The 24,526-nt window shown below is 35.7% G+C and overlaps 1 protein-coding gene across 1 annotated transcript in view; it reads left to right on the top strand.

Annotated features, from left to right (window-relative positions):
- WWOX (WW domain containing oxidoreductase) overlaps positions 1-24,526 on the top strand; it is a 547,096-nt gene that overhangs the window by 15,110 nt on the left and 507,460 nt on the right. The window contains exon 4 of the mRNA XM_009277308.1: positions 13,546-13,652. Within this exon, the coding sequence (XP_009275583.1) occupies positions 13,546-13,652 (107 nt within the window). The remainder of the gene's footprint in view (positions 1-13,545; positions 13,653-24,526) is intronic.

Below are 24,526 nucleotides of genomic sequence, written 5' to 3'. Positions count from 1 at the left end.
CTGTGAGAGGTTCTGGTTATGTTTCTCTTCTGCCATTGGCAAGCATGAGTAGCATTTCTTGCTTCTATATATCTGTACGTTTGTCCTGGTTTCGGCAGGGTTAGAGTTAATTTTCTTCCTAGTAGCTGGTACAGTGCTGTGTTTTGGATTGGGGGGGCCGCTGCCCAGGGACTGGCTGGGCATCGGTCAGCGGGTGGTGAGCAATTGCATTGTGCATCACTTGCTTTGTATATTCTATTATTATTTTATTTTATTTCAATTATTAAACTGTTCTTATCTCAACCCACAAGTTTTCTTACTTTTACTCTTCTGATTCTCTCCCTCATCCCACCGGGAAGGTGGGGGGAAGTGAGTGAGCAACTGTGTGGTGCTCAGTTGCCAGCTGAGGTTAAACCATGACAATGTTACAGACACTAACTATGCTGGTCTAAGATTTTGAGAAATGTGTGATTAGTCTTATTTTACGTATGGAGCGAGATATGTATGCAGTAACTGACCTAAGTTTACAGATTATGTCCATGTCCATATTCCAGTTTAAAGTAGGAGTTGGATTGTTCTGTCATAGGATAAAAAGTATACTCCTCTGAAAGCTATTCTAATCCTTTAGCAGAAGGAGTAATTAAGATATATTAAGAGTAGAAAATACGGCAACTAGCAATGTGTAAAGAAAGCTTTTCCAAAAAGTGCTTTATTTGTTTGGGTCTGTGTCCAGCTGCGAGCAGTTGCTGTGGGGCATAAATCTTACTCTTGTTGAAGGATTTTTAACTCTGAAGGTGAATTTGGACTATTTTGTGCCTTACTAAGATAGGCGATAAAGAGTACATAAAAATGTGCATGACCTACTTGGCAGCACACTTTTGGCATCCTGAGTGAATGAAGATTGTGACCTGTGAGAAAGTATCTTACTGTATCTGTTTCTGAATCTAATCTGTGGTCAAAGGAACAGAGACTTAGACTTCCTGATGCTGTTCTTTGTATCTGGTACTTTAAACACTTGTCTCTTGCAAAACAAAAAGTTATCTATCTAGAATGTAAGGCAGAGATATTCCTTATAATGGTATATGATATAATTTATGAATAAATATCACTTACTAGACTTAACACACACAAGCTAAGATTTGGTCATTGAACTGAGGAACTTGTCACAACAAGGTAGACTGAATATGACATCAGGAATTGTACAGCCTGATTTCTGTGTGATCTTGAGTGAACTAGTCAACACTAGATTCTGACTATCAGTAGAAGTCAGAAGATTTTTACATAATTCACAATAATGTTGCAAATTGTGACTCAAGATTTTAGAGTACAATATCATCACAAAACCAGTAGGTTTTAGAAAATGTTTAGTTTGCTTGTTCACCTGACAGTTTTTCCTATTTTACAGATGTAAAGTTTTGTAGGCATATGTATTTTTGGATTCAACATCCCCTTCCCCAAACTGGCAAGGTCTAACTTGGAAGATGAAAAAAAAATGCTATAGAACATGCAGCTGTAATTGGTCATTTGCTTTACAAGATTGTTGTCATTGAGCTCTTGGGTGGGTTGCTGGTGTTCCAGCTGTTAGCAGGTAGACCTTAAATGTCATCTAAAAAAATATACATTAGTTTTGATGTGAGAAGATGCATGATATGTTTTCATGCCCTTCTTGAAAGTGCGGCAAAGAGGTCTCTGATTTTTTTTTTTTTTTCCCATGGCCTTACATTATAATTTAATGACTTCTAATTCTTGCTTGTTTTCCATTCTCCTTGCTTTTGTGTATAGACACTTTTTGTTAATACTGTTCTTATTCTTCATCTTTTGTTTCAGAACTCCATCTCCTGCCTTACTTTGTATGTCGGAACCACATGATGGATCATTTGAGTTACATAACAGCTTCCCATCTCCCTCTTTCCTTCGTAGTTTAAAGTACGCCCAAAAGGTTTGCCAGTTTTGAACCTTGGGAGGTTGGTACCCGTCCTGAATACCATCTAATCCAGAAAAACTAGAATTTAAGGAGGTAACCCAGGACTGTATAAATTCCCAAACCTCCATGTCTTGTTATCTTGCCCTTTGCTAGCTGTCTCTTACCTGCTGTTTTTATTTGCTTGCACTAGAAAAAACAGTGAACTGCATCTCCCCTGTATTCAGTTCTTTTCACAGGACCCTGAAATGACTTATATTAAAATCTTCCTCTGCTGCTTAACTAAACAAATTGTCTTATCTCATGTTGCCCAAAGACAGAGGTGCGTAGTGACTGCCAGAAATCAAGTAGCATTGTTTTAATTTTCGGTCTGCTCATCTATTCCTTTCCCCTGTGACACAAACTGTGAGCTCTTTAGAACAGGACCTAGCTGTGTATGTTTGATTGTCTAAGACATTTTTTTTTGTAACCTAAATTGTGAGCTGTTTAGGACAGAACCTTGTTTTATTATTTATCTCTAAAATGTCTAGTACACATTTAAAAATCTTTCACTGTTTGTGTAACTGATATAAATAAATACCGAGTTTGTTCTAAGAAAAAATTTGGTCCAATTTATGTTGTAGTACTTTCTTGGTATTTTTACATAACACTGAGTATTTATCATGAAATAACTTATGGATTAAAGCTTGGAGGATCTAGCACTTTAGCTGACAGCACAGTATGTCTTTTAATTATTCTGCCTTGGATGAAGTATTCCTCTTTATTAAATTTACTTCTTTTATTAACATTGCACTGTTGTACTTGCCAAAAGGAAATTCAAAACATGCAACTAATTTTTTTGTTATGTTTAATTAGGGTTCAGCTCAGCAGTACAGAAACCTATGATACTGTTGGCTTACAGAAGAACAGAAGTGTACTTGAAAAGAAACTAGACAACTTCTGGCTCTTTTCTCCTTTTTTGCTTTGGTGGGAAAAGCTGTTGTGTTGCCTAAAGCTACTGCTGATGCAAAGAGCAGCTTTAGAGAAGGAGAGTTTGCCAACCCCATTTCTCTGAACTTGGAACTTTTTTTAAAATATCTGATTAAAAACCAAAAAAGCCTGAGAGAGACAGTCAAAGATAAATTTTAAATTTTCTGGGCTTTTTTCCGGTCACTTTAGTAAGCTTGTCTAAGAAGGTGTGTTAAAAATAGCAACAATAAGGGGGGGAAAAAGCCCCAAAGTTTTGGGGATGAGTTGAAAAAAAATGCATGCCCCTCAAAATGGCTTTCAAAACCTCTAGTTGATACTGAATATCTGATCAGACTTTTTATAAACCAGTTATGAATGGTCTTATACTGGCACTTTTCCAGAACACAAACACTTCAAGGGTGTGTGAATTAGCTAGAAACTGGAGTCTCTTTATCGTTGGCCTTTGATACTTGCTACTGACGTTAGGTGAGTCCTTAATGAGTTTTTGTGTGTATGTGTGTGACTTGCAAGTTTTGTTGCTACTGCTTCTCTTTAGCTTGCCTCAGCTTTGCTGTAAAATAGCAATGAAGCTACAGTAGCATGCACAAAAATGTTATTTATTTCCTTAATGATGTATTTAAGTAATGGTACTTATAAATAGACTGGCTTTATTTAAACAAATAAACAAAAAAACCTGGTCTCTTATCCCGTAGTGACTAAACATTCAGGAATGATTACTTACTGGGAAATAGTGTGCCCTAAATGTCATGTCAAATTTGACTACTCAGGTTTGATCTAGATTTCATTGTGATGCTGGTTTGATGTTGACTTACATTGCGGGCAGAATTATTGTTTTCTACTGCAGATTTCAGTTAAATGTTTATTTTGGAAGTGTTTATTTTGCAGTAAAAATAGAAGTGTATTAACATAACTATAGTCTAACAAAATATTTTTTTATCCCTTATGAATATAAACATATTTAATTCTGAATAGAGTAATTTAGGTTTTTTACTAAAATTAGGAATATGAGTCACTAAAATGAGTTCTGCTCATTTTGAGACAAAGTTGCTAGCTCAGGTTTCTTTTAAAATGTATATAACTCTTTTTGTTTGACTTGACTTGGTAATAATACAGATAGATGCACTTTTAGGTGGAAAGGTTATTTTTGTGTAGAAAATGTGAAGTTGTGTGCCAAGTTCCTGTGTATTCTGATGCCTGTCTTCCCCTATGATATGTTATCTGTTACAAAGGAAAAAAATTGTGTGCAAACACAAAAATAAACTCTTTAAATTCTCCTTAAACATTAAACTGTAAAGCCAAATGCTAAATTCTGGTATATTTTTTTAAATACAATAATTGATTTGTGTTAGGAAAACTGGCTGACTTGCAAGAAGCCACGCTGTTATTTTTAAAGACAATCAGAAGAAAACATGGATTTATTCTATGCTCGAAGAAACACTGAGAATAAAAAGTTCAAAGAGTAATCTTCAGTTGCAGATGTGATGCTAAGATATGGCTTGTTGTGTTAATTTCTGCACGTGATTGTAGTATTGGTAAAATGCCACTCTGATAATGTGCATTGGAGTGATACAATACACTTTAAAAAAATATTCAGGAAAAAATTGTTTGGGATTTGTAGGAGCATGATCTATCACTTAATAGATGAAGAAAGGCAAGATGAAACATGAAGGTTGAGTTCCCCCCCCCCCCCCCCCACCAAGGAGTGTTTATTATTTAAACAGAGCTTTGGGATTAGTTGAAATGGAAGATGCATATCTGAATCCTTTTTGACTGGGATTTTTGGTTGCTGATGTACATCTAATGCAAGGAGTAGATATGAAAGATAAAACTGGGATTTCACTGAAAATTCAGTTATCTTCCGATTCTCCTTCTCTTCCCTTCACTCTAATCCCTGGCCACTGTTCATCTATTCAGGCACCTAACAGGACCTGTTTGTATTTACATGACCTAGCAACTGAAAAAAAAAAAATCTCGATTGGGATGATCTGCGCAGTTTAGTATTAAATTTCAGTTTTGGTTCTGTCTCCCCCTATACTTTAAGCTTCTTTAAGAATATCTAACTTAAAAATCACAGGTTTTCAGGGTAGTTATCTCCATGTATTTTAGGGGCAGATGTTTAATGGTTGGTGGGAATTGGCTTTACACAACTAAAACAAGGTCTTATCATGGAACATGTTAGCTTGGTTCTGTTTTTAATATGCTGCATCTCACAATAGGGTTCATTCCAGACTGGAACCCTTGGCTGTTACTGCAATATTTATATTGGATAGTAGCACCTCTACAGCTTAAAGGATAGGAAATGTGGGTTTGAATCTGCTGCTAGACTGTGCCTTTGGACAGCTGAGATAATTATCAGTGTTAGGTTTTAACAGAACTGAAAGGACTGAAGTCCAAGCTTTGTTCATGTCCTGTGTAACTGCATTTTAAAGTGAGTTGGTGGGCATCTTTGGACAGTGCAACTAGAGTAGATACCAGATCTGACTGCAACTTCGTGGCTCTTAGTCGCAGCATATTTGTATTTGCCTGACATAGTCACTGTTCTCTATTTTTGTTTGCTTGTAGTGTCTTCCATTATGAATTTAGCTTTCTTTGCCTCAAATGATGCATTTTTTATTTTTTACAGGAACAATGAGCCCCAGATCTTTATAATTCCATCAATTTAAGGATGTGTTTTGATATTTGTTTAGTGTTGTGCTCCCTTCAGATGAAACAAAATACTTTGGGTTTTGTCAGTGACAATGGCAATGCACTTATTGTTAAGAATAACTTTGCCTTACCCAGAACAGTATGTTGCAAAGAAGTGTAGTGTGTAAAGAGTGCATATTTTTAAGTTGGTTAGATGGAAAACAGAACCAAAGCATTAGTCATCCTGTTTCGTTTTTGTTGGCTTTTTCTGTGGTTCATGGCTCCAAGAAAAACACGTTTGTCCAATTTATACACAAAGGGAGAGGCAGGCTGTATCTTTCATATAACATCAAACTTTTCAATGAAAATATCAGTATGTGTCATTACCATGTGCCTGCAAACACACAGCAACAAAGGCAGCATTAGTATTTCATGCGAATTGCTCATTTTAAATTTAGTCTCTTAAAAATATCTTGTTGCTTTATTTGATTGAAGACCTGCATTTGGAGCAACTTGAATAACGTGTCTCTAAGATTTTATCCTAAATATCCATATTGAAGCAGAGTGATTGTGGCCAGGCAATCCTGATGCATGGTGCTTTTTGGGCTCTGAAAAGTATGAGTTTGTCAATGATGTGATGTGTCACATATGGCTGCCATCGCTCCATGTGAAAGATCTCTTGGATGTTGTACCCTTAAACCACCAGCACAGGCAATGACAATCTTAGTTCAGAAGATTCTTCCCTAAATCACACATCATTGCTGCAGTATTTCAACCTGAAAAGGAGCTAGTGTAACTCCAAATTGTTCATCACTTTATCTTTAGCACACTTGAATCTGCTTTACTCCCTTTCTGAGGAAGTGTTGAATAAGATCTGATTCACTGTCACTGGCGTTTACGTCTTCCAAGTTGAAATAAATCCGTGATGTCTGAGAGACATGTCTCTCTTCCATTTATATGTAGTTCTCTTGGGTCCCCAAAATCAAAAAACACCTAGTCTGTTTGCTGAGATGCAGCAGTTGGTATGAGAATCTATTTTGGATTATAAAGATGATTTGTTGCAAGTTCTTGAGTGTTTAACCTTTTCACAACTCTTCTCTATAGTAAAACTGGTCTTAGATTGCATTTCATGTAGATTACATGTTGTATTTAAAAGAAAAAGTATTAGTATTGTATATTGTGTCAGGGTTCTGCTCTTAAGGTTTTTTCTCATTTCCTTCCTTTTTAGCTAAAACTCAAGTTTACTCTTGATCCAGGAAAAATGTACAGTTTTGTTTTCAAAGCAAAGGGAGGTTGAAGGGAGTAACATTTTCTACCTGGAAAAATATTTTTGTGATACTTTTATTACTTCTGCATTAAAAATAAAATGAAATAAAGTGTGATTTGGATGATGATCGGATGTTGCAGAAGAACTTTCTGATGGTTGAGTAAAAATTGTGCCTTATCAGAATGTTAAGGGTTTAAAAAGATGCATACATACTGGCCTCTGTTTGATACATATTGGCCTATGCTTTGTTCAAGAGGAAGTGGCTGAGAAGCTGTTTATTTTTTTCTGGAAAGAACTCGGAGCAAGGAGACCAAAAACCCAAGAAAATCGCATCCTTTTCACATTCTCCTTTGTACCACTTCTGCCTGGAGGAAGGAGTTCTCTTAACTTGTATGTTTTGTACACTATCAGAGTTTAAATGCAAACTCCTGAACTAGTGGCTATACTGCCCTTGAGTGAAAGAGGCCAGAAAGTATTTTTTCATTTACGTTTAGTTCCAAGAATGTTTTAATTAAGGTTTCATATTTTCTGGATTGCAGAATTAATTTAAAAAGCTGTTGCTTTTACTTTATGAAGGTTATATAAAATTATTGATCCTTCCCAAGAAGAACCAAATTGTACAATAAAAAACTTCCTATTCATTGGAAGTTGGATTTTTACTTGCAATATCATAATACCATAGATGGAAAAGAAATTGTTCTTCCAGCTGCTAGTTTATCAAGGAATGATTTTGTACAAGTCTCTTACCTGTTTTATATTAAAAGTAAATAGAAATATTTCCAAGAAAACAGATCTATTCTGAAAATTAACTCGCTTCACTCTGCAAATGGGGCATTGGTCCGTTTGTAAGAACCCAATAGATGTTTGCTGCAATTCAGAAAGCAACATGAAATTTTGAGAACAATGTAGTGCGGGGGGAAGAAAAAACCTGAACACAGCTGTGAAAGTAATACAGACTTTTAGCAATGTAATACGTTTGTGCTTACAAAATCAGAGTTGGTTTCTGCTGTTCTACAGTCTATAAGTAATCCATCAGTGTATGCAAGGCCAGAAATATGTGACACAAGCCAGCTAATGCTTTTCACGTCCAATTCCACAGAACACTTTTGTTCACTTACTTGATCTTGCTGTGTTTACTGTAGTGGAAGGGAAGAAGGTTTTCTTCTGGACTCCCTTTTAGTTCACGTTCAAACTGCCTGTGACACAGGACTCAAGGAAGGCTGGACTCATGACAGCTTTAAACCATTACTCAAGCACATGTGAAGATGTTTTAGAATCCAGAGCTCTTCTGTTGGTGGAGAGAAAGGAAGAAATGCTTTTGAAGAAACTAAATGCAAACAAACCCTGTAGGCTTTTAAATTGAGGACTACGCTGTTGCAAAGAAAGATAGCATCACTGCTTTTCAAATGTATTGTAAATGACAGAAACAAGGCATCCTGGAGTGTTTGGGAGAAGGTAGAGAAGCTGAAGAAAACTTGCCATTGTCTGAAATGTTTTTGAATTTCTTGTGTATTCAGACTTTCTTATATTTGGAATAAAGGAATGTTTTAAAACATGTAAATGCATGATGCAAATTCTTTACAAAATGTCCCCCAGTGATAAATGGACTATATGCTGTCTGCTTTATTTAAACAAGAAATCGCTGAATTACTTTTCCAGTCAGTGAATCCCTTTCTCTGTTTTACAGGGGAGGTTGCACCGTTTGACAAAGCCATATACTCATCTGGTGTATGTTGACACAATGTAGTTGGCATTAATTGAGCGATGCTAACTGCTCGTTAATTGAGACTGTTAGCTGAAAATCTGTCCCAAAATTCACTGATAGTAGTTGACTGCAGACAGACAAGAGTATGAGAGTACTGAATTGAACAGTCATCACAGAAGATGAAGAATGAAATTGAGTGCTAAGTCTGAGTCTTTATGAAAAGCATGCTGTAAGTAAAGGGCTGAAGGGTTTTAAATGTCTGTAGCAAATCCCGTGCACTTGTAGCTCTCTTGTTAGTTCTGCTACCAGTCCTTTGGGTTAGCCGCTGATGTAGAGAGCTGTGCCGTAATGTTTATCCTCATGTATGTCTTAGTCTTAAACAGGATTGTCACTTTTGAGTGTCAGATTAGAGCAACAGCAGCAAGAGTAGTTGGTCTCAGGACAGCCTCGTCTCTTGAGATTTCCAGGGCAATCACTTGAAATTTATCTTAGTTTTATAAAATATTTGCTCAACATTGTATTGTATAGAGTATTTAAATATACTATGATTGCTTTTCCAAAGTGTACATTATATAAGCATGTTCCTATGATTGCTTTTCCAAAGTGTACATTATTTAAGCATGTTCTGTCACATTTGGGGGAAGTATCTATCTTATTCTTTGTAATTGGCTGTCCTTGATGCTCAGGTGTATTATCCTATGCTGTTTTTCTAATGTGGTTGTTCCTACTTTAAAAAAAACACAACTAGTATATAACGTGTGCTTTTTCTATGAGAAGATATTCAAGTTTTGCAGCTTTTTTTGAGCTACCTACTTTGAAATCTGAAAACTGAAGCACAGAACAGTAATACATTGAGGCTGGGCACAGTTTCCTTCAGCCAGGTATGCCCTTTGCCAGCCGTTGCAGCTAGGCAGAATGTAAATGGCAATAGTTCTTGTCGGCAGTAGGCTGTGCTATCTGTTTTACCTGCATTAAATAGCTCTGCAGCTGCAACACCCCAGCACTACGGTACAGGGAAGATTCACCACTGGAGGATATGACTTGTTTCCTGGAAAAGATACTAGTATTATTGCTGTTAACGTTCCTACATTGTGAAAGGGCTGTGTCACTGTAAGAGAGCACATTGGTAGCTGCAGTCTCAGATTAAGTGAAGTTTTAAAGAAATGTTTGGTTCTTTTGAAGTCCACAGAGTTGCTTTTGTGGGTGGAATTAAGGTGGTTCTGGTTCCTTAATTATGCATGGCCTTAACATAGTTGTTTAGATTTCTTTTTCTATTTAACTCTACTGTGATTTTTTTTTTGAGGTTTTACTGTTGTTTGGGAATTTATGATGTTTGTGGCTTAACTTTGGTGTATGAAACCACATTTAATGTGGATTTTGATTCAATGTAGTTTTTATAGATGGGCAAGGTTTTTCTTTACGGAGTTTAAATAGTTTTGTACTTTAAATACTCAATCCCTGTGTTAGGCTGAGGTTTTAAAATTTACTGTATATTGAAGACATGGCTACATTTTGCTGAAAGACAAATGTTGTTGGCAAACTTAGTTTAACACAATGAGTCTGTTAAAAGAATAAGTTTTCCGCTATGCTAGAAGCTTTTCCCCACCTGTTTAAGCTATGTGACACTGGGGGAGGAAAGAAGCCTTAATTTCTGCAGGAGAAACAAAAAGCTAAAGCCGTAAAAGGACTTGAAACTGAGGTGCTTCCAAACTCCTGCTTCAGGTGTTTCAGTTAGAAATTGCATTCTTCTACGCTCCTGTATAGTTGTTTCTTAAACTGTAAAGGTACTTAATTGTACTGCTTAATGAGGATTTTCAGGTCTATGAAGATTTATTTTAAGGACATATCTAAAAATGCTGCAGTCTTGAGAGTGAGCAAGTTGGTAGGTACATCATACTTAAACCCCAGTGAGCTCTATGAAGTAGACACTGTGTTACCTCTTCTTCTTGATATATTTCATTTGATAGGTGGTCTGAAAAGATGCCTTATGAATTATGCTCCACACAAAGTGATAGAAAGACCAAGTAGTAATAGTTATATACAATCCCTACCTTATAGCCAGTAATTCAGTAGTTGAATTGGAACCTTTATGTGGTTTGGGGTACCTGGATTTGTTTTTCTCCTTTTGCATAAATCTAGCTGTCCTAAATACAGTGCAAGAATGTTCATGAATGAGTTAGTAGTTTAAAATATGTCTGATGGGGCACTTGACCTGTGGCAGTATTTTGAATGGAAGGATGGACTGCTGCTTAAAAATCTTCTGAAAAGAGGTTTTTTTAAGCACATAATTTCATGGAAGGATGCAGAACATGTCTGCATAAGGGTGAAGAATCAACCTTTGGTAGCCCAGAAGAGAGCGAGTACGTCCTAAAGAGGAGTGTTTAACACTCATCTCCAAGTTTGCAGGGAAAAATCAAGGTGGTATTAAAATTAACTAAATTTGCAGCATGTAACTTGGTTAAATTTTAATCTTTCTCAGTTTAGTTTATAATGAGAATCAAGTTATTAACTGTAACAGAGAATGGCATGGAATTTATTATTTTGCACAGTGTGACATGGGGTAGAGTAGCAAAACATCATTACACTTAGCTAATTAAACTGGCCGTCAGCTCTAGATCTTTATATAACAGTAGAAAAACTGTATTCCCAGGCATTCCAACTAGTTTTTAATATTATGGTAAGCTGGTCAAAATAAGTGTATTTTTTTGTGCAAAACAAGAAGCATACAGCTAGCTAATAGTACTCTGATACAACATGTCTTACATTAGTTACATGAAAAATCCTAGTTAAATACGCTTAGAGTGGAATTAGGAACAGGGGAAATCTTTGCATATGCTGTAGCTGAATTCATGTGCATGCAATGAATTACCCAGGTAATTAAAGTTGCTTGGTACAATGAATGGCTTTAAAAGAGATACAAGAAAATTGCTTGGACTTAAATACCGTAAGTATGTAATTGCAGAAAATGGTGTAAATTCATCTTGATGTCTGTTGTTTCTATAATGTAAGTTATGTCCTGTGCTGTAACTGAATTTTGTTGCTCCAGGGTGTTTTGGAAGTGAGACAGCCCATCTTAATAGGTTTTTTGGTAAACAATTTTTGAAAGGAAAACATGAACATGCTTTAAGTGTCATAAAGCTAAAACAAATACCTCTTCTCTTTGACTTCTTCACATACTCAAATTGCCGGGCATTTCAGTTTGGTTCTTCACTTTCTAGTTTTAAGCTTGTCTAATTTGAACTCATTAAGCTATGTTATGCCTCTTTCAGCTAGATGGAAATTTCTGTCGTTACAGTTCTCCATGGAGATGGGCACCTAGTGATACTATTGAATACATCGCAAATATGTAGTAGCTCACCCCTGATAGAAACCCAGTTTCTGGCTCAGTTCTCTGCACTTCATGGGCATTCTGCATTCCCAAGAACTCATCATCTCCTGGTGTAAATTGTCACAGATTTTTTCCAATTAAATGAAATTTACCTTGGACCAACTTCTACGCAGCTTTTCATTAATGAGTTGAACAGTGAAACAGAGTATGCTTAAAAAGCTTGCAGATGATGTCAAGGTGGAAGGAGTTGCAGCTCTTGGTGGACAGTTTCACAATTTGAACTGATCTTACTAAATTGCAGTACAGTCCCAAATTAACAAACTGAAATTAATCTGAAATCTGAAGTCTCCTTTTAGAAAGGAGAAATGAAGGGCCCAAATTCAGAATGGGGAAGAAATGATTAACAGCATTGCAAAAAAAGGTTGTGTACAGTTGTTTAGAAATTCACTGTGAAACTTTGTTCTATGGATGAAAGAAAGAACTGATCTTACTAAATTGCAGTACAGTCCCAAATTAACAAACTGAAATTAATCTGAAATCTGAAGTCTCCTTTTAGAAAGGAGAAATGAAGGGCCCAAATTCAGAATGGGGAAGAAATGATTAACAGCATTGCAAAAAAAGGTTGTGTACAGTTGTTTAGAAATTCACTGTGAAACTTTGTTCTATGGATGAAAGAAGGAAACCAAACCCTGGGGATATAGATTCATGTTGCACTTTAACTGCAGCAAAGTGTGGACTGTCTGTTCACTTGTTCCAGATTTAGAAAGAATGTGCTTGCAGATTAAGTCATATCAGTGAGCTAGGCAAAAGGGAATTTTTCATGGATTTTTTTTCTCTCTGTGTCAGCTGGTACATCCAGTGACCAGTTTAGCCCCATGATACTATAACCAATATATTGAAGCTGCATGGTATTTGATTGATTATTCATAATGAGAACAGTCATGAAAAATTGTTCTCCATATATCAGTTGATGATGGGACAAAAAATGAGTTGATTTTACACAGATAATTTAAGGAAAATTTTAGCAAAGATTTTAAAGTACGTGGATAATAAAACATACATGCAGATTACAGATCTCCTTAGGTAGAATCTCATTTTCTGAGAATGAGCTTGACAACCCCCTCCCGGCAATGGTTTAACACTTGGATAGTTCTCTGGTCCCTGGTTTTGTGCAGCAGTGTTCTACAGATGCAGTGGTGTTCGGAGCAGAAAAAGGAGTAGTTTTCTCCACGTGATTTTGATTCTTGTTCCCTCACACATCCCATTGGATGATCCCCCCTGCCACAGGTGGTCCTCAGATTGATGAATCAAAGGCTAACTGTGCATCTAAAGAGCCCAGAGCTCAGTTTCGGAATACTCTATCACTTTCAGTGTGATGTTGCCAGGCATAATAGTTCTGCAATCTTGCCTTATGGCTCATTCTTCACAGTCAAACAGGTAAGGAGTAAGTATAATCCTGCTCTTCTAACAGCTGAAGGCATTGAGGCAGAGAAATTGAGCCTTTTTTGAAGATCCCAAGCCTATTTTGCACAAAATGTATACAACTATTGTCCCAAAGACCTGCTCAAATTGAGGTGTCTACCTTTTTTCATATGTGCTCTTAAAAGCTGGGTCCAGGTGACTATCAAACAGGTAGTCAGACTGCAGGTAGCATTAGTGTACTTAAGTATGTGGCTCACCTTTTCAGGTAATTTTATAGCTCTGTTTTGTTACTGAGATCTATTTCTGACCAGGAAAATGTTTTATCATAGGTTTTGAAACTGCCAAATCTCTTGCACTGCATGGGGCATATGTTATTCTGGCCTGCAGAAATATGTCAAGAGGCAATGACGCTGTACAACGCATTCTTGTGGAATGGGTAAGTGAATGTATATAGCATTCAACACTAAGCTATATTTTTCAAGACATGAAGTCTTTTGTGTAGTACAAGCAGTTAAATAGATATTACATTGCCATGCAAGAATCTAAGGAAGAAGGCATTTGTCTTGTACCAGTGACTGAACAGGATATTACAAAATATCATTGATAGAAACTTTTCATTTCGTATGACCATGTTGGACTGCCAGGCTTGGTATGCTGTTATCCATGTTACATACGGATGCTTTGTAAGGGCGAAAATGTTTGGAAGAACCACTGAGGCATGTTTCATAGTTCATAGGACAGGACATTTCCAGAACTACAGTGTGTAACTAACTGAAGGAGAATGTACACACTCAGATATTAGAGAGAGCCATTATTTTGCCCATAGTTTTTATATTCTGAGAGATTTCGGAGGATCATTCTTAGACATTTCAAAACCAAGAATATTTCCCTCCTTTTCTTTCCTAGTCCATCAGGCCCAACAGCGCTGCTGCCAGACAGTCTGTCTCAACGTTTTTTTTTCCTTCCCGTTTCTTCCCTCTTTCTTTCATTTTTCTTCCATTTTATCATGCAAATACAGTCTCTTCAGTACTGTCTATTCCCTTGTTTCTCTTTGGCTCCTAACTTCCTCCTCTCTCCCTTTTTTTTTTTTAAAATCTTCTAAGGCCCTTATTAAAATTTACTCAGTGTTCTTAATTTATTCCTCCCACAATCATTTACTTACTAGTAAGGATTGCAGGCTACTTTTGTCTGAGCTTGCTATGACTGCTGACTTCCAGGAGATAATCTGTTGACACAGTCCTATACACTTTACTTGAATAACAAACCTCAAGATCAGATTCTCGGAATTTTATTTCTTCCCTGCTAAAATTAGTGATGAGTGTTTTAGCTTTATTTCCCAAGCTCTGAAAATATTTTAACTGCTCCCAGATGATATGGGAGAGCACTCAGTAGTATTAATACTTACACATAAGTAGTCTACAGATAATTATAATATTTATTAGTGCAAAACAGTGCTTATTTACAAGTAAGTATTTCCAAAGAAGTGGTGCTTATAATATTGCTAATTTTTGTAACCACAGGTTTCTTCAAGAAACAGTCTTTGAATTTAGACCATTTTCTCTTGCCCAGATGATATTAATGATTTACAGTAAAGGACTGGGAGAGAAAAATATCTTCCTTTCCCCTTCAATACTTCACATTAAAGCTCTCTTTTTGTTTTTTATTTCAACAGCGTGGAATTCCAAGAGAATTCCAACAGGGGCAAGCATAGTGTGTGTTGCTTAAAGTTCATCTGTCCATTCTCTTTCAATGGAACTGGATTTGGTGATATTCTGTCTTTTGAATTTAGTAGTCCCAGTCCAGCTAAATACGGCGCTCTCTATATGTTTTTTTATGTAACTAAAGTAAGGCAGTACAGAGTACCTTTTATTTTAAAAATATCCCGTTACCCCCTTCATTCTAAGCATATCTCTGAGCACTTTGAAGGCAATGGGAGTTCAGGAGTATTTGTTTTAATACCTATATTATCTCACCAAAAGTTAATGAATTGTTAATTGAATGAAAATCACTGACGGTCAAATTACTTCAGAAACACTACATTTATTTACTAACAGTTTTCAAATTCTAATTGTTCAGAAAAGAATCTCATCTGTAAACTGGGTAGCTGGAAAACCTTCAATGCATCTTTGTAATGGCTTTGTTGTTGTTTATTGAGAGGGACTAATTAACTTTGATTATTGCACTAATATTATGGCACTTTGACAGTCCCTCAGATTTATGACTCTGGGAAAATAAACAAATGAAATGCAGGTGCTGGAGCAGAAAGAATAAGTTATTACTGAACTTTAATTACTTGGAGTGTGTAACCAGGAGAGAATTAGTTGATGAATTACAAGATGCTTAAAATTTACATCAAATTGTAAGCAATCTTGAGGAAAACAAACACAAAAACCTGCCCCAAAGTCAGTCACTGAAAACAAAGAGACAGAGATTAATTTGATTGATTGATACTAGTATTACAATATTGATGTAAAATAGTAATTTTTAGCTTATAGGTGTAACTACAGAGCAGGAAGTTGTTAATGGAAAATTCTTTCCTAAAATGAAAGAGTTTAAGAAAAATGTCAACAACCTCTGCATATGGTTCAGATGAACTCTCAATATGTAGCTGCAACTATCCTGCTATAAAGAACTTCAAATCATCCACAGTATTTTGTCTCCCTTGTTCCTAGGGAAAGCCAAGTTATTGAAAGGGAATTGGTTTACTTTTCAATTTGGAATCAATTCTTCTAAAAAATACAGCTGTTTAGGATGCAGCCTTACAAAGCCTCGTGTTCATGTTACTCAGTATTTTTGGCAACAATAGTGCTACCTACTTGTTTTATGGTTTCTTGTAAATTCTTGAGATTAAGTCTCTGAGCTGCATGATAAATACTGTCTTCCTCCAATATTTTGAGGGGTGGAAATTCGGTAAATATGTTCCTACTCTTCAACTGAATGTCTAAACCCCATTTTCTTCTAATTTGCACGAACTATACTTTTATAATTAAAAAATCTTTGCCATATTCAACTCTAATGTGTTTACATGTCGTAAGTGTACCGTGTTGGTAATAAAATTGGTATTTCTATAATAACATGTATATTACCAAAAGCAATGTGTATCCTATGCTGGCTTTTCTGTGGGACAGTATGCTTTAGTACTCAAGGTTTAAATGTCAGACAAAGAATATTTCCTTTTTCATTCTTTTTGTCTGATGCAAAGGAGAGTTCCGCTTATTTGCAAAAAGACAAAATAATTAAAAATGTATAAAGAAACAACTGTTCTTATTTCAAGTTTTGATACAATTATCTAATTGATGGTCTGTATTAACTAAAGCCTGAAATATATATGGAAAAAAATGTAATTCTTAAAAAAAACCCAAACCAAAACAAACAACCAAACCCAAAAACCAACCACCACCAAACCACAACAAAACAAAAAAAAAACCCCAAAATCAAACCTACTGTAATGCAGCATTTAAAAATAAAGTACAGCATATGTAACAGTACTTAGGGAACAAGCTGGATGGTTTTCCTTAGTGAGCCTATTTGTGGCATCCTTGTCTGGAATGCCATAAACTGAGCGTCTGCAGAAAGACAGCTCTTCTTTGGGCCTGTTGTACTTTTAAATAAGTTGTTAGGCAAAAAACCCAGTTTCAATCTGCTTTTAGTGAAAGCTGAAAATCAAGTTTGTAAAGAGAAAATGGGACAGCTAAATGGCTTGAAAAACTCAAATTGTTAAGATTTAGAGAAAACGGGAGGAATAATGGGAGAAAATAAGATTTTTCAGATTAGCTGCCATTATGTTTAAAAAACAAACATAAGATAAAAACTGATCTTAATTGGCTGTTGGAGACAAATCTAGAAAACTGTTTTTAACAATTTATGTCTAAAGAGCTGTTTTATAGAGTTTGAGCCATTTGAGTAGGGATTACCCGTACAAACTTGCTAATTACTTCAGATAACTGATGTTTGTTTGCAACCTGCAGTATTCCAGTTATTTTCTTTCTAAACTACAGCAGAATTTTGCTAATATTGCAAATAGAGGGTAATTGCCTTATGTAAAGCGTTGTGACAAGTTTTAATGTGACTGGCCTAGCTAGTCTGTCAGATATAATTTTTATAGAGAGGTATAGTTGATTATATTGGTACAATCTAATGTTTTGTATATATACATGTGTATATATAGAGAGAGAAATGAAGAGAAAGTATGTAAAAGCAGCAGATAAAAAGAGAGATCAGTATAGCTTTACATTTGATATCTTGAAAATGAATGTTGTTCACGCACGATGACATTCAATATCAGTTTAAAACTGTTTGATAATTTCTTGCTCGGAAAAGAGGAAATTAGAATTCTAGAGTTATGATTCATTTTAATCAGAAAGAAATTGTCAAACATAAATCTCCCCTTGAGTAGTGAAAAGGCCTGAAAGCAGCCAAGAAAAAAATATCAATACTTTGCAAAGGAGGAATGATTGTTCCAATTCGTAGCTTAATTGACTTTAAAGCTTAATGAAAAACACTACAGTGCTGTTTGTACACATAGTTGCTCTGACGAACATTGAAATCTATGCTCCAGGAAGAGAAGCTAGGTAATTTATTTTACATTATTATTGATATAATTTTCTAATGGAGTATGAGCAGAATGTTTGGATAAGACTGCGTAGCTCCAGATGTTAGTGTTATTCTCAAGAAAATACTTAGGAATAGGAATGAATAAAATATTTCATAAATCACAGCTTTTCTTGCCAACAAGCTCTCATTTATTTATTCCTGTCAAATAGTCTTTGAAGTAGATATTAAAAGATAAATTGTAAGTTTAATATTTCATAAAAAGTATAATGTTTCTTTTGTAATTATTCCTCAGTGTTAAGCCTACAGCTACTTCAAAGATTAGGTTAAACTGTAAAAAGAAAATTTGGGTTTCCTTGATATGTAGAAACTTCTAAGGTGGAGATGTGACAAGAGAAGAGAGAATGGTTATGAAGAAAACCAACAAAATAAACGTGACTCCTTGCTGTATTCCCTTCCCCCAAAGTATTCTCCACCTAAGGAGCGATTTATATTCTTGCTGATTAAGTAACTGAATGAAATTAAAACCTGATAAGTGAGTCTTTGTATTCCAATTGTAATCTTGCAAAGCACAGAAAGATGAGAAGCAAACTGGGCATGTTTACACAGAACATGGGCAACAGTTTTCATGTGTTGACTACGTGTGTTTCCCCCTCAAGGAAGGGGGACTGATTTCCCACGTAGTGTTTCGTCTCCACTGGTGTCCTTGGTTTATGATTCTTTGTGTACATGCGTGGAATACAGAATAGCTCTGTAAATATTCTTCTGTCTTAGTCTCTTGATGCTAATGGATGCTAATCTTGATACAGAAGATAAGATTTCCTTTTCTATCTATTGGATGTTAATTTTGTGAGCTTTTTCTGTAAATCAGTCAGGCTATTAATACAGGATTTCCACACCAAGACTATGTAAGACTACATTAGAACCAGCACAGTAAATTGTTCTTGGAGTTACGTGAATGATTCAGGGCGGGCATCTCATCATGATTAGTGGCAGATTTTCATTTATGGAAAAAACTGAAGAATGTGTAAAAGATGGCTTTGGAGATGTAGTAAATACTGAATGAAGCCACAGTCTGTTAGTACAGAATTAGACTTTCAAAGTGGTGCTAAATAAAAGCTCTTAAAAAGTAATCTCTTCAAAATAGAACATATTCCAGAATATCAAACTAGTAGAGCACATGCATTTCTGTGAAAATAGTATTTCCAATATTGTGTTGTTATTTTGTAATAAAGAATTGTATTGTTTCAAAGCATGATATTCTAAAACTATGTATTATTGGCTCACATGCCATCACAGTGTAATATACCGTTACAAAAGCCTGCAATGTATAGACATATTTCATCTTCCAGTGCTCTGAATAGTGACCATGCTGAAGAACCAAGATAAAAGTAGTTATCCAAACCTTGCTAAGGGGAAAAGGCCTTGCTGGAAGAGGCAATATCTTTTATTAAGCTAACTGGTAACGCAATAAAAAAAAAAAAAATTCTCCATCAACTTGTCTCACTTGCAGCCACAGACACTCAAACTAAAGCGTTACTGCCACTGCTAAGTATAATGCTTTTTTTTCCTCTTTAAGGCTGTGATCCAGATACTTCTGAAGTGAAGGGATCTTTTCATTAACTGTAATTGCAATGGAATCGAACCTTATGTTACCAGTGGAGAATTGATAGTATAAGCCTTAACCAGTGCTAGTAACAGCTGATTGAGAACAGTATGAAAGTATGACCAGACTTTGGCCATGATGTTCAAGAAATCAGTAAGTTCCTGTGAGTAACCTGCTCAGCTGTGTCACCTTAAGAGAGTGATGTGTGCTGCAAAGTTATTTTCCAAATACAGATGGAGAGTGAATTGTTAAATAATGGTAGACGTAATTTTTAAGCAGTAGTAGCATGCATACACAGCACTAAGAAAAATCAAATGTAATACAGTCTGCTAATACACTCTGTTAATATAAGAAGCTGGAAAGCAGTTGCTTTTATATTTTGAAGCCTTCTGACATGTTCTGAGGTGGCAGTTTCAGTTTTCCGGCTTGTATATTGGGATGGTAACTATCCACGTGGACATGTCTCGACCAGTCAGAGCTATTGATCTTGTTATCAGTGAGAAATGTGATCTTCAAGTTCTTCTGCCAGATTCATCTCTAAAAACAGCTGCGAACCAGTGATTGTAGTCACTGACAAGAACAAGAGGCTTTTTAATGATTTGCGAGGAAATTTGTGCTTAAAAAACCCCCCCACAAAGTTAAAAACATTAAACAGTTTAACCAACGTTCACATGGATGAATTGTTGAGATTTATTTTTCTGTACACTATAAACATGTGGCATGAATTTGCTCTCGTTACAGATGCTGAGAAAAGGGAAAGGCAAATATTTATATTGCATTCATGTTTTACAGTAAAAACACTGTTCAGTTTGTTTATACAGTTCCACTGTTACAGTTTTTATCGTTAGTAATGAAACCACTGTAAAACAGAGTCTGAATTATATAGCAGATGTGTTAAGCCCCTAACTTTCAGGGTTGGGCATCCTTCTGAATACTGATACCATTTAGTTAGCGAGTTGATGTACTGGCTACAGCTGAACTGTTTCATACCTACATCATCTTCTGTAGTTAGCTCTGCACTGTTACTGTACTAAGGATAGAATTTTATTATCAAGATAAATATGTTGATATTTTAAAGTAATTACATTTATGAAATATAAAGCCAGTGTGAGTGAGTGCAGGAGGCTATAAAGGATTTGGTGGGCATTTTCCAAGCATTTATGACCTCATATGGCTTATATTTCCAGTAAATAGGGATAAATTCAAAATGTTCAATTAATTTGATGTATATTTTATTTCTCAATATGGTTCTCTTGAAAATATTTTTACTCTGGTTCAATTGATGGCTGGGATTCAAAATAAAGTGAATACTAAATATGAAAGTGGATAAAAAGGAAAATACTTCTTAAAAATGTGGCTGGATTTTAGCTTCTATCTACTTGAAAAGGACTACAGATATATTAAGTCAGTTTTTGATCTTTGCTGTACTGTACTCACTGAAATACAGAATTTTAGTTGCATAAAGCAAAGATCATTAATATTAATTCTTTGTATGTATGTGACAATTTATGGGAAAAATGCATGGTAAAAATAGCTTAGGTCCCTGCCCAAGGCATTTTAATTCTGGATTCTGCAGAGATTTACTTTTCATGATACTTTGTGCTTGCTACCCTGCGTAGTCACATGGACTTCCATTGTAGTGGTAGCAAGCAAAGAATTTAGTACTAAGTGTTCTCGGAATTCAGTTCTTATTTAATAAATGAGGATTAAGGAAATAGACATAACAAAATAGAAAAACAGCACTTATAAAATGTCTGTTAAGCTTCTGGTTTATATTGTTGGCACGTCTTTAAGTAGGGAACACTTTTTAATAGTGATAATATAAGTAATAAACGCAGGAGGAAGTTTAGCAATGTCCAGCAAGGTGGAAGGGAATTTGAAGTGGTTTAGCACTGTGGAACTTTTAAATGTGTAGGAGATAACATTTAAAAAAGGTCTGATAATACGAATGAAGGAACTACTCTGTAAAAGGCCGAAATATTTGTTTTCTTTAATCTTTTTTCTCAGATATGAGGAAAAGCCATATAATGAGGCATGTTGAAATAAATTGGGACTTCTTTACAAACATCGGTAAGGCAAGCAGAAAGATTTCTACTAATAACGAAAATTTGGATACTGGTGAAGGAAAAGAATGGTGCAACAGCTTAGCTTTATGGCTAGGAGAGATGATGGTACTTAAGAAGAATGGATAAGTGAAGATTGTTTTTGTGGCAGCACTAGGGAAAAGGCAGTGATATCCTTCGAGTAGGGGGTCCATTGCTGTTTGTAAGCCATTCTGATCTTGCAGTTCGCTGTAGCCTCATCAAATCATGGAAGAGCTTCTGCGGTTGTTACTGCCTGTTTCCTCCATCCCTAGGACAAGCCAAGATGCCAGAGAAAGAAAGGGTTTCTTACTGCAAGAAGCACATGAGGACTGTTTGGAGGAAAAAAAGAAAAAAAAAAAAAGAAAAAAAAAAAATCCTGCAGGGGCACAGACTTTCAGAGATTTGAATTCCACAGGACCCTACTGACCTGCCAATTGCAGACTTTTTGTCACGATGGTGACTATTATTTAGTCTGCAGATGATGTTTTCTTCAGCATGGCCAGAGTTTATTAACTGCGGAGGAATAGAACTAGAGTGTTTTTCATTTTTGGGGGGGGAGGGGGGGATCAATTAAAGAAGATTTTTTTTTTTTTGCGATGGTCTGGTCACTTTATCTCCTTCTGGTTTTGTGCCTTGTACAAGAGATTCATTGTTCCTGAAAATATGCTTGAATAAGGTGGTGAATAAAAGGTCTGGAACATAGAGTTTACCCTCAGTTCTGTCTTTAATTTTGGATTTCTAGGCTGGATTGGAATTTTGTGCTAACGTATGAATTCATAATGCTGTAGACAGCTGATAGAAACCAACAGAGCGTTCTCATAGCTGTGAGATTGCAAGATTTTTAACATAGTGAATTTGCCATGATTTCCTCCAGTAAAGATGAAGTTGTCTTTTGAGTTGACTAAATTACTTCTGCTCTCATAATTCTGTTTACCTTCCAACATCTGCTACACATATAAAAAAAAAAAATTCTAAACTGTAATTTTGAGAGAAGTCACAGTATCTTACCATTCTTAACTTTTTCCTCCAGTCAGCAGAATTTTATACATAGAATTGTTGAGGTGATCTTTTTGGTGATTTGTTTCTTTAGCACAGCCTTGCTGTTCTTAATCTGGAAATGTGAGTCACAAAATCTCTACCGTGCGTAAAGCTTTGTAATAGTACTACTTCAATGCAGTATGAGCTTTTTAACAAAAATTTTTAAGACACACTCCCAAGCAGAAAGAAAAACCAGAATAACCACTTTTAAACTGCACTTCATGCTCAGTCTTCAATTAAGTGGCACTAGGAAATACTGTTTACTCAACGATATTGAAAACCTGTCTGTAGATGTCTATCTTTAAAAAAAAAAACAAAACATAGCCTTTGTACGTTGACTTGAGTTTAGCTTACAGGATGCAGAGAAGTTTGGTTTTCACTGGTACTTTACGTATACTAATGTAACTTGGGTTTGATCTTCTTGTGAATTTTTCTCTCTCAGAATCTATTTTCTAAAACTTTAGTGTTGTTGACATTGAAAACTTACTATAGTCCAGGTAGATGTGTTCTTACATAAACTGAGTTCTGCTATCACTGGGTTTCTGGTTGTTGGTTCTGGGAGAGGAGGGGGGGAATTAAAGTGGCTGGTTATAATTTTTTTTTTAATGCTCTTCACAATTAATCTGATTGTAACATAAGCTTGTAATATATTCCATTAATGAAGAAGACAAGCTTAGCTTACAGTAAATACAGTACTAAGTGTTTATAGTGCATTTCATATTTTACATGATTCCCTTTATAATTCTGCTTATCTTTTCATTCTAATTCCCTAAAGGATGTATAAAAGAAGCCCTAAAGAGAGTAATTACTGCTCTATTCCTTAACCAAGGCTCCTTTTGCAAAAAGAAATCTGAGCTGCTTTTTAAAGAAGGCAGTTTTAAATAAAAATGCAAATAAGCTGCTTTGTAACCACATTAATTACCCACCTAGCCTCTTATTACCATGTTTGTATTGTTTGCAAACACTTATTTACAGTCGTGTGGAAATTACCATTCCTGGGCCGGAGGAAGGCTGTTGTTGGTAGGTTGTGCTTTGGAACCAATTAGAGTGAACCTTGTCTCCAGTGGGGCTCATGGGAGAAGGCATAGCCTTGCAATGTCAAATAACGGCATTAACTCAGACTGCACAGGCACCGTGTTGTAATTATATTATTGGCCCTCTTTTGTTTCTGCAATGAGTTTCATTCTCTGCATTTTAAAACTAACAGGCAGCATTGTGTCTTGCTAATGAGTTAATATGTACTGTGATAATTTTTTATGAAAGTCATGGTGAAATCTGGTGGGTCATTTTTGTCCCCAAATTGGTTCTTTGCTTTAATTTTATAAAAAGTAAACAAAAAACCTAATGCTTATGTTCAAGATGTCATAGACTTCCATGTAATTATTTTTCACGGTAAAAACCCAACTTTGTTAGCTTATTTCATTATCAGAAGTCAACAGGATGGAGTATCTGTTAGTACTAGTTGTAAACAGTATGTTAGCTGGCAATAACTGAATGGTCATAGGTCTTTCAACACTTTGAAGAAACTGAATGCTTCATAGTAAAATGTAGTCTTATTTGTTAAGAGAAATGCATGCTTGTTGCTGACCTAGTATGTGTTGTGTTCTTCTCTTGGTTTTCTGTGTCACTTATGATTGCAAAATGGGCCTTTACTCTAAAAATTGCTCAGAAATTAAAACTAAACCAAAGAGATGTCTCAGCATTGATGCTTCTGGAGTTACAAATGTTTTCAGATCCCAAAGAGTTTAGTTTGATGGGTCACATGGTCTGTAATGTGAAGAACTGGTTCTTTAAGATTTATTTGTTTTCTTAGGCTTGTAACCAGTCTGCCAATATGCTAAATGAGTTTTTTGAAGTAGAGGAACTTTTCTTGGTTGAGCTTAGTATGGGGAAGAAAATGTAGAGAGATTATTTTCTTCCTACTTCTGAAACTGTACTGCGTGTATCTGCAGCGCTGTGACAGTGTGATAATGTTTAAAGAATACTTGCTGATAAAGACAAAAATGTTAAGGTCTGTATCAGTTCTACTGT

This window comes from Aptenodytes forsteri, unplaced genomic scaffold, assembly GCF_000699145.1.
Source record: "Aptenodytes forsteri isolate BGI_AS27 unplaced genomic scaffold, ASM69914v1 Scaffold50, whole genome shotgun sequence".
NCBI lineage: Eukaryota > Metazoa > Chordata > Aves > Sphenisciformes > Spheniscidae > Aptenodytes > Aptenodytes forsteri.
The sequence above is the reverse complement of the archived record's forward strand: the minus strand, read 5'-3'. Positions and strand labels throughout refer to the sequence as shown.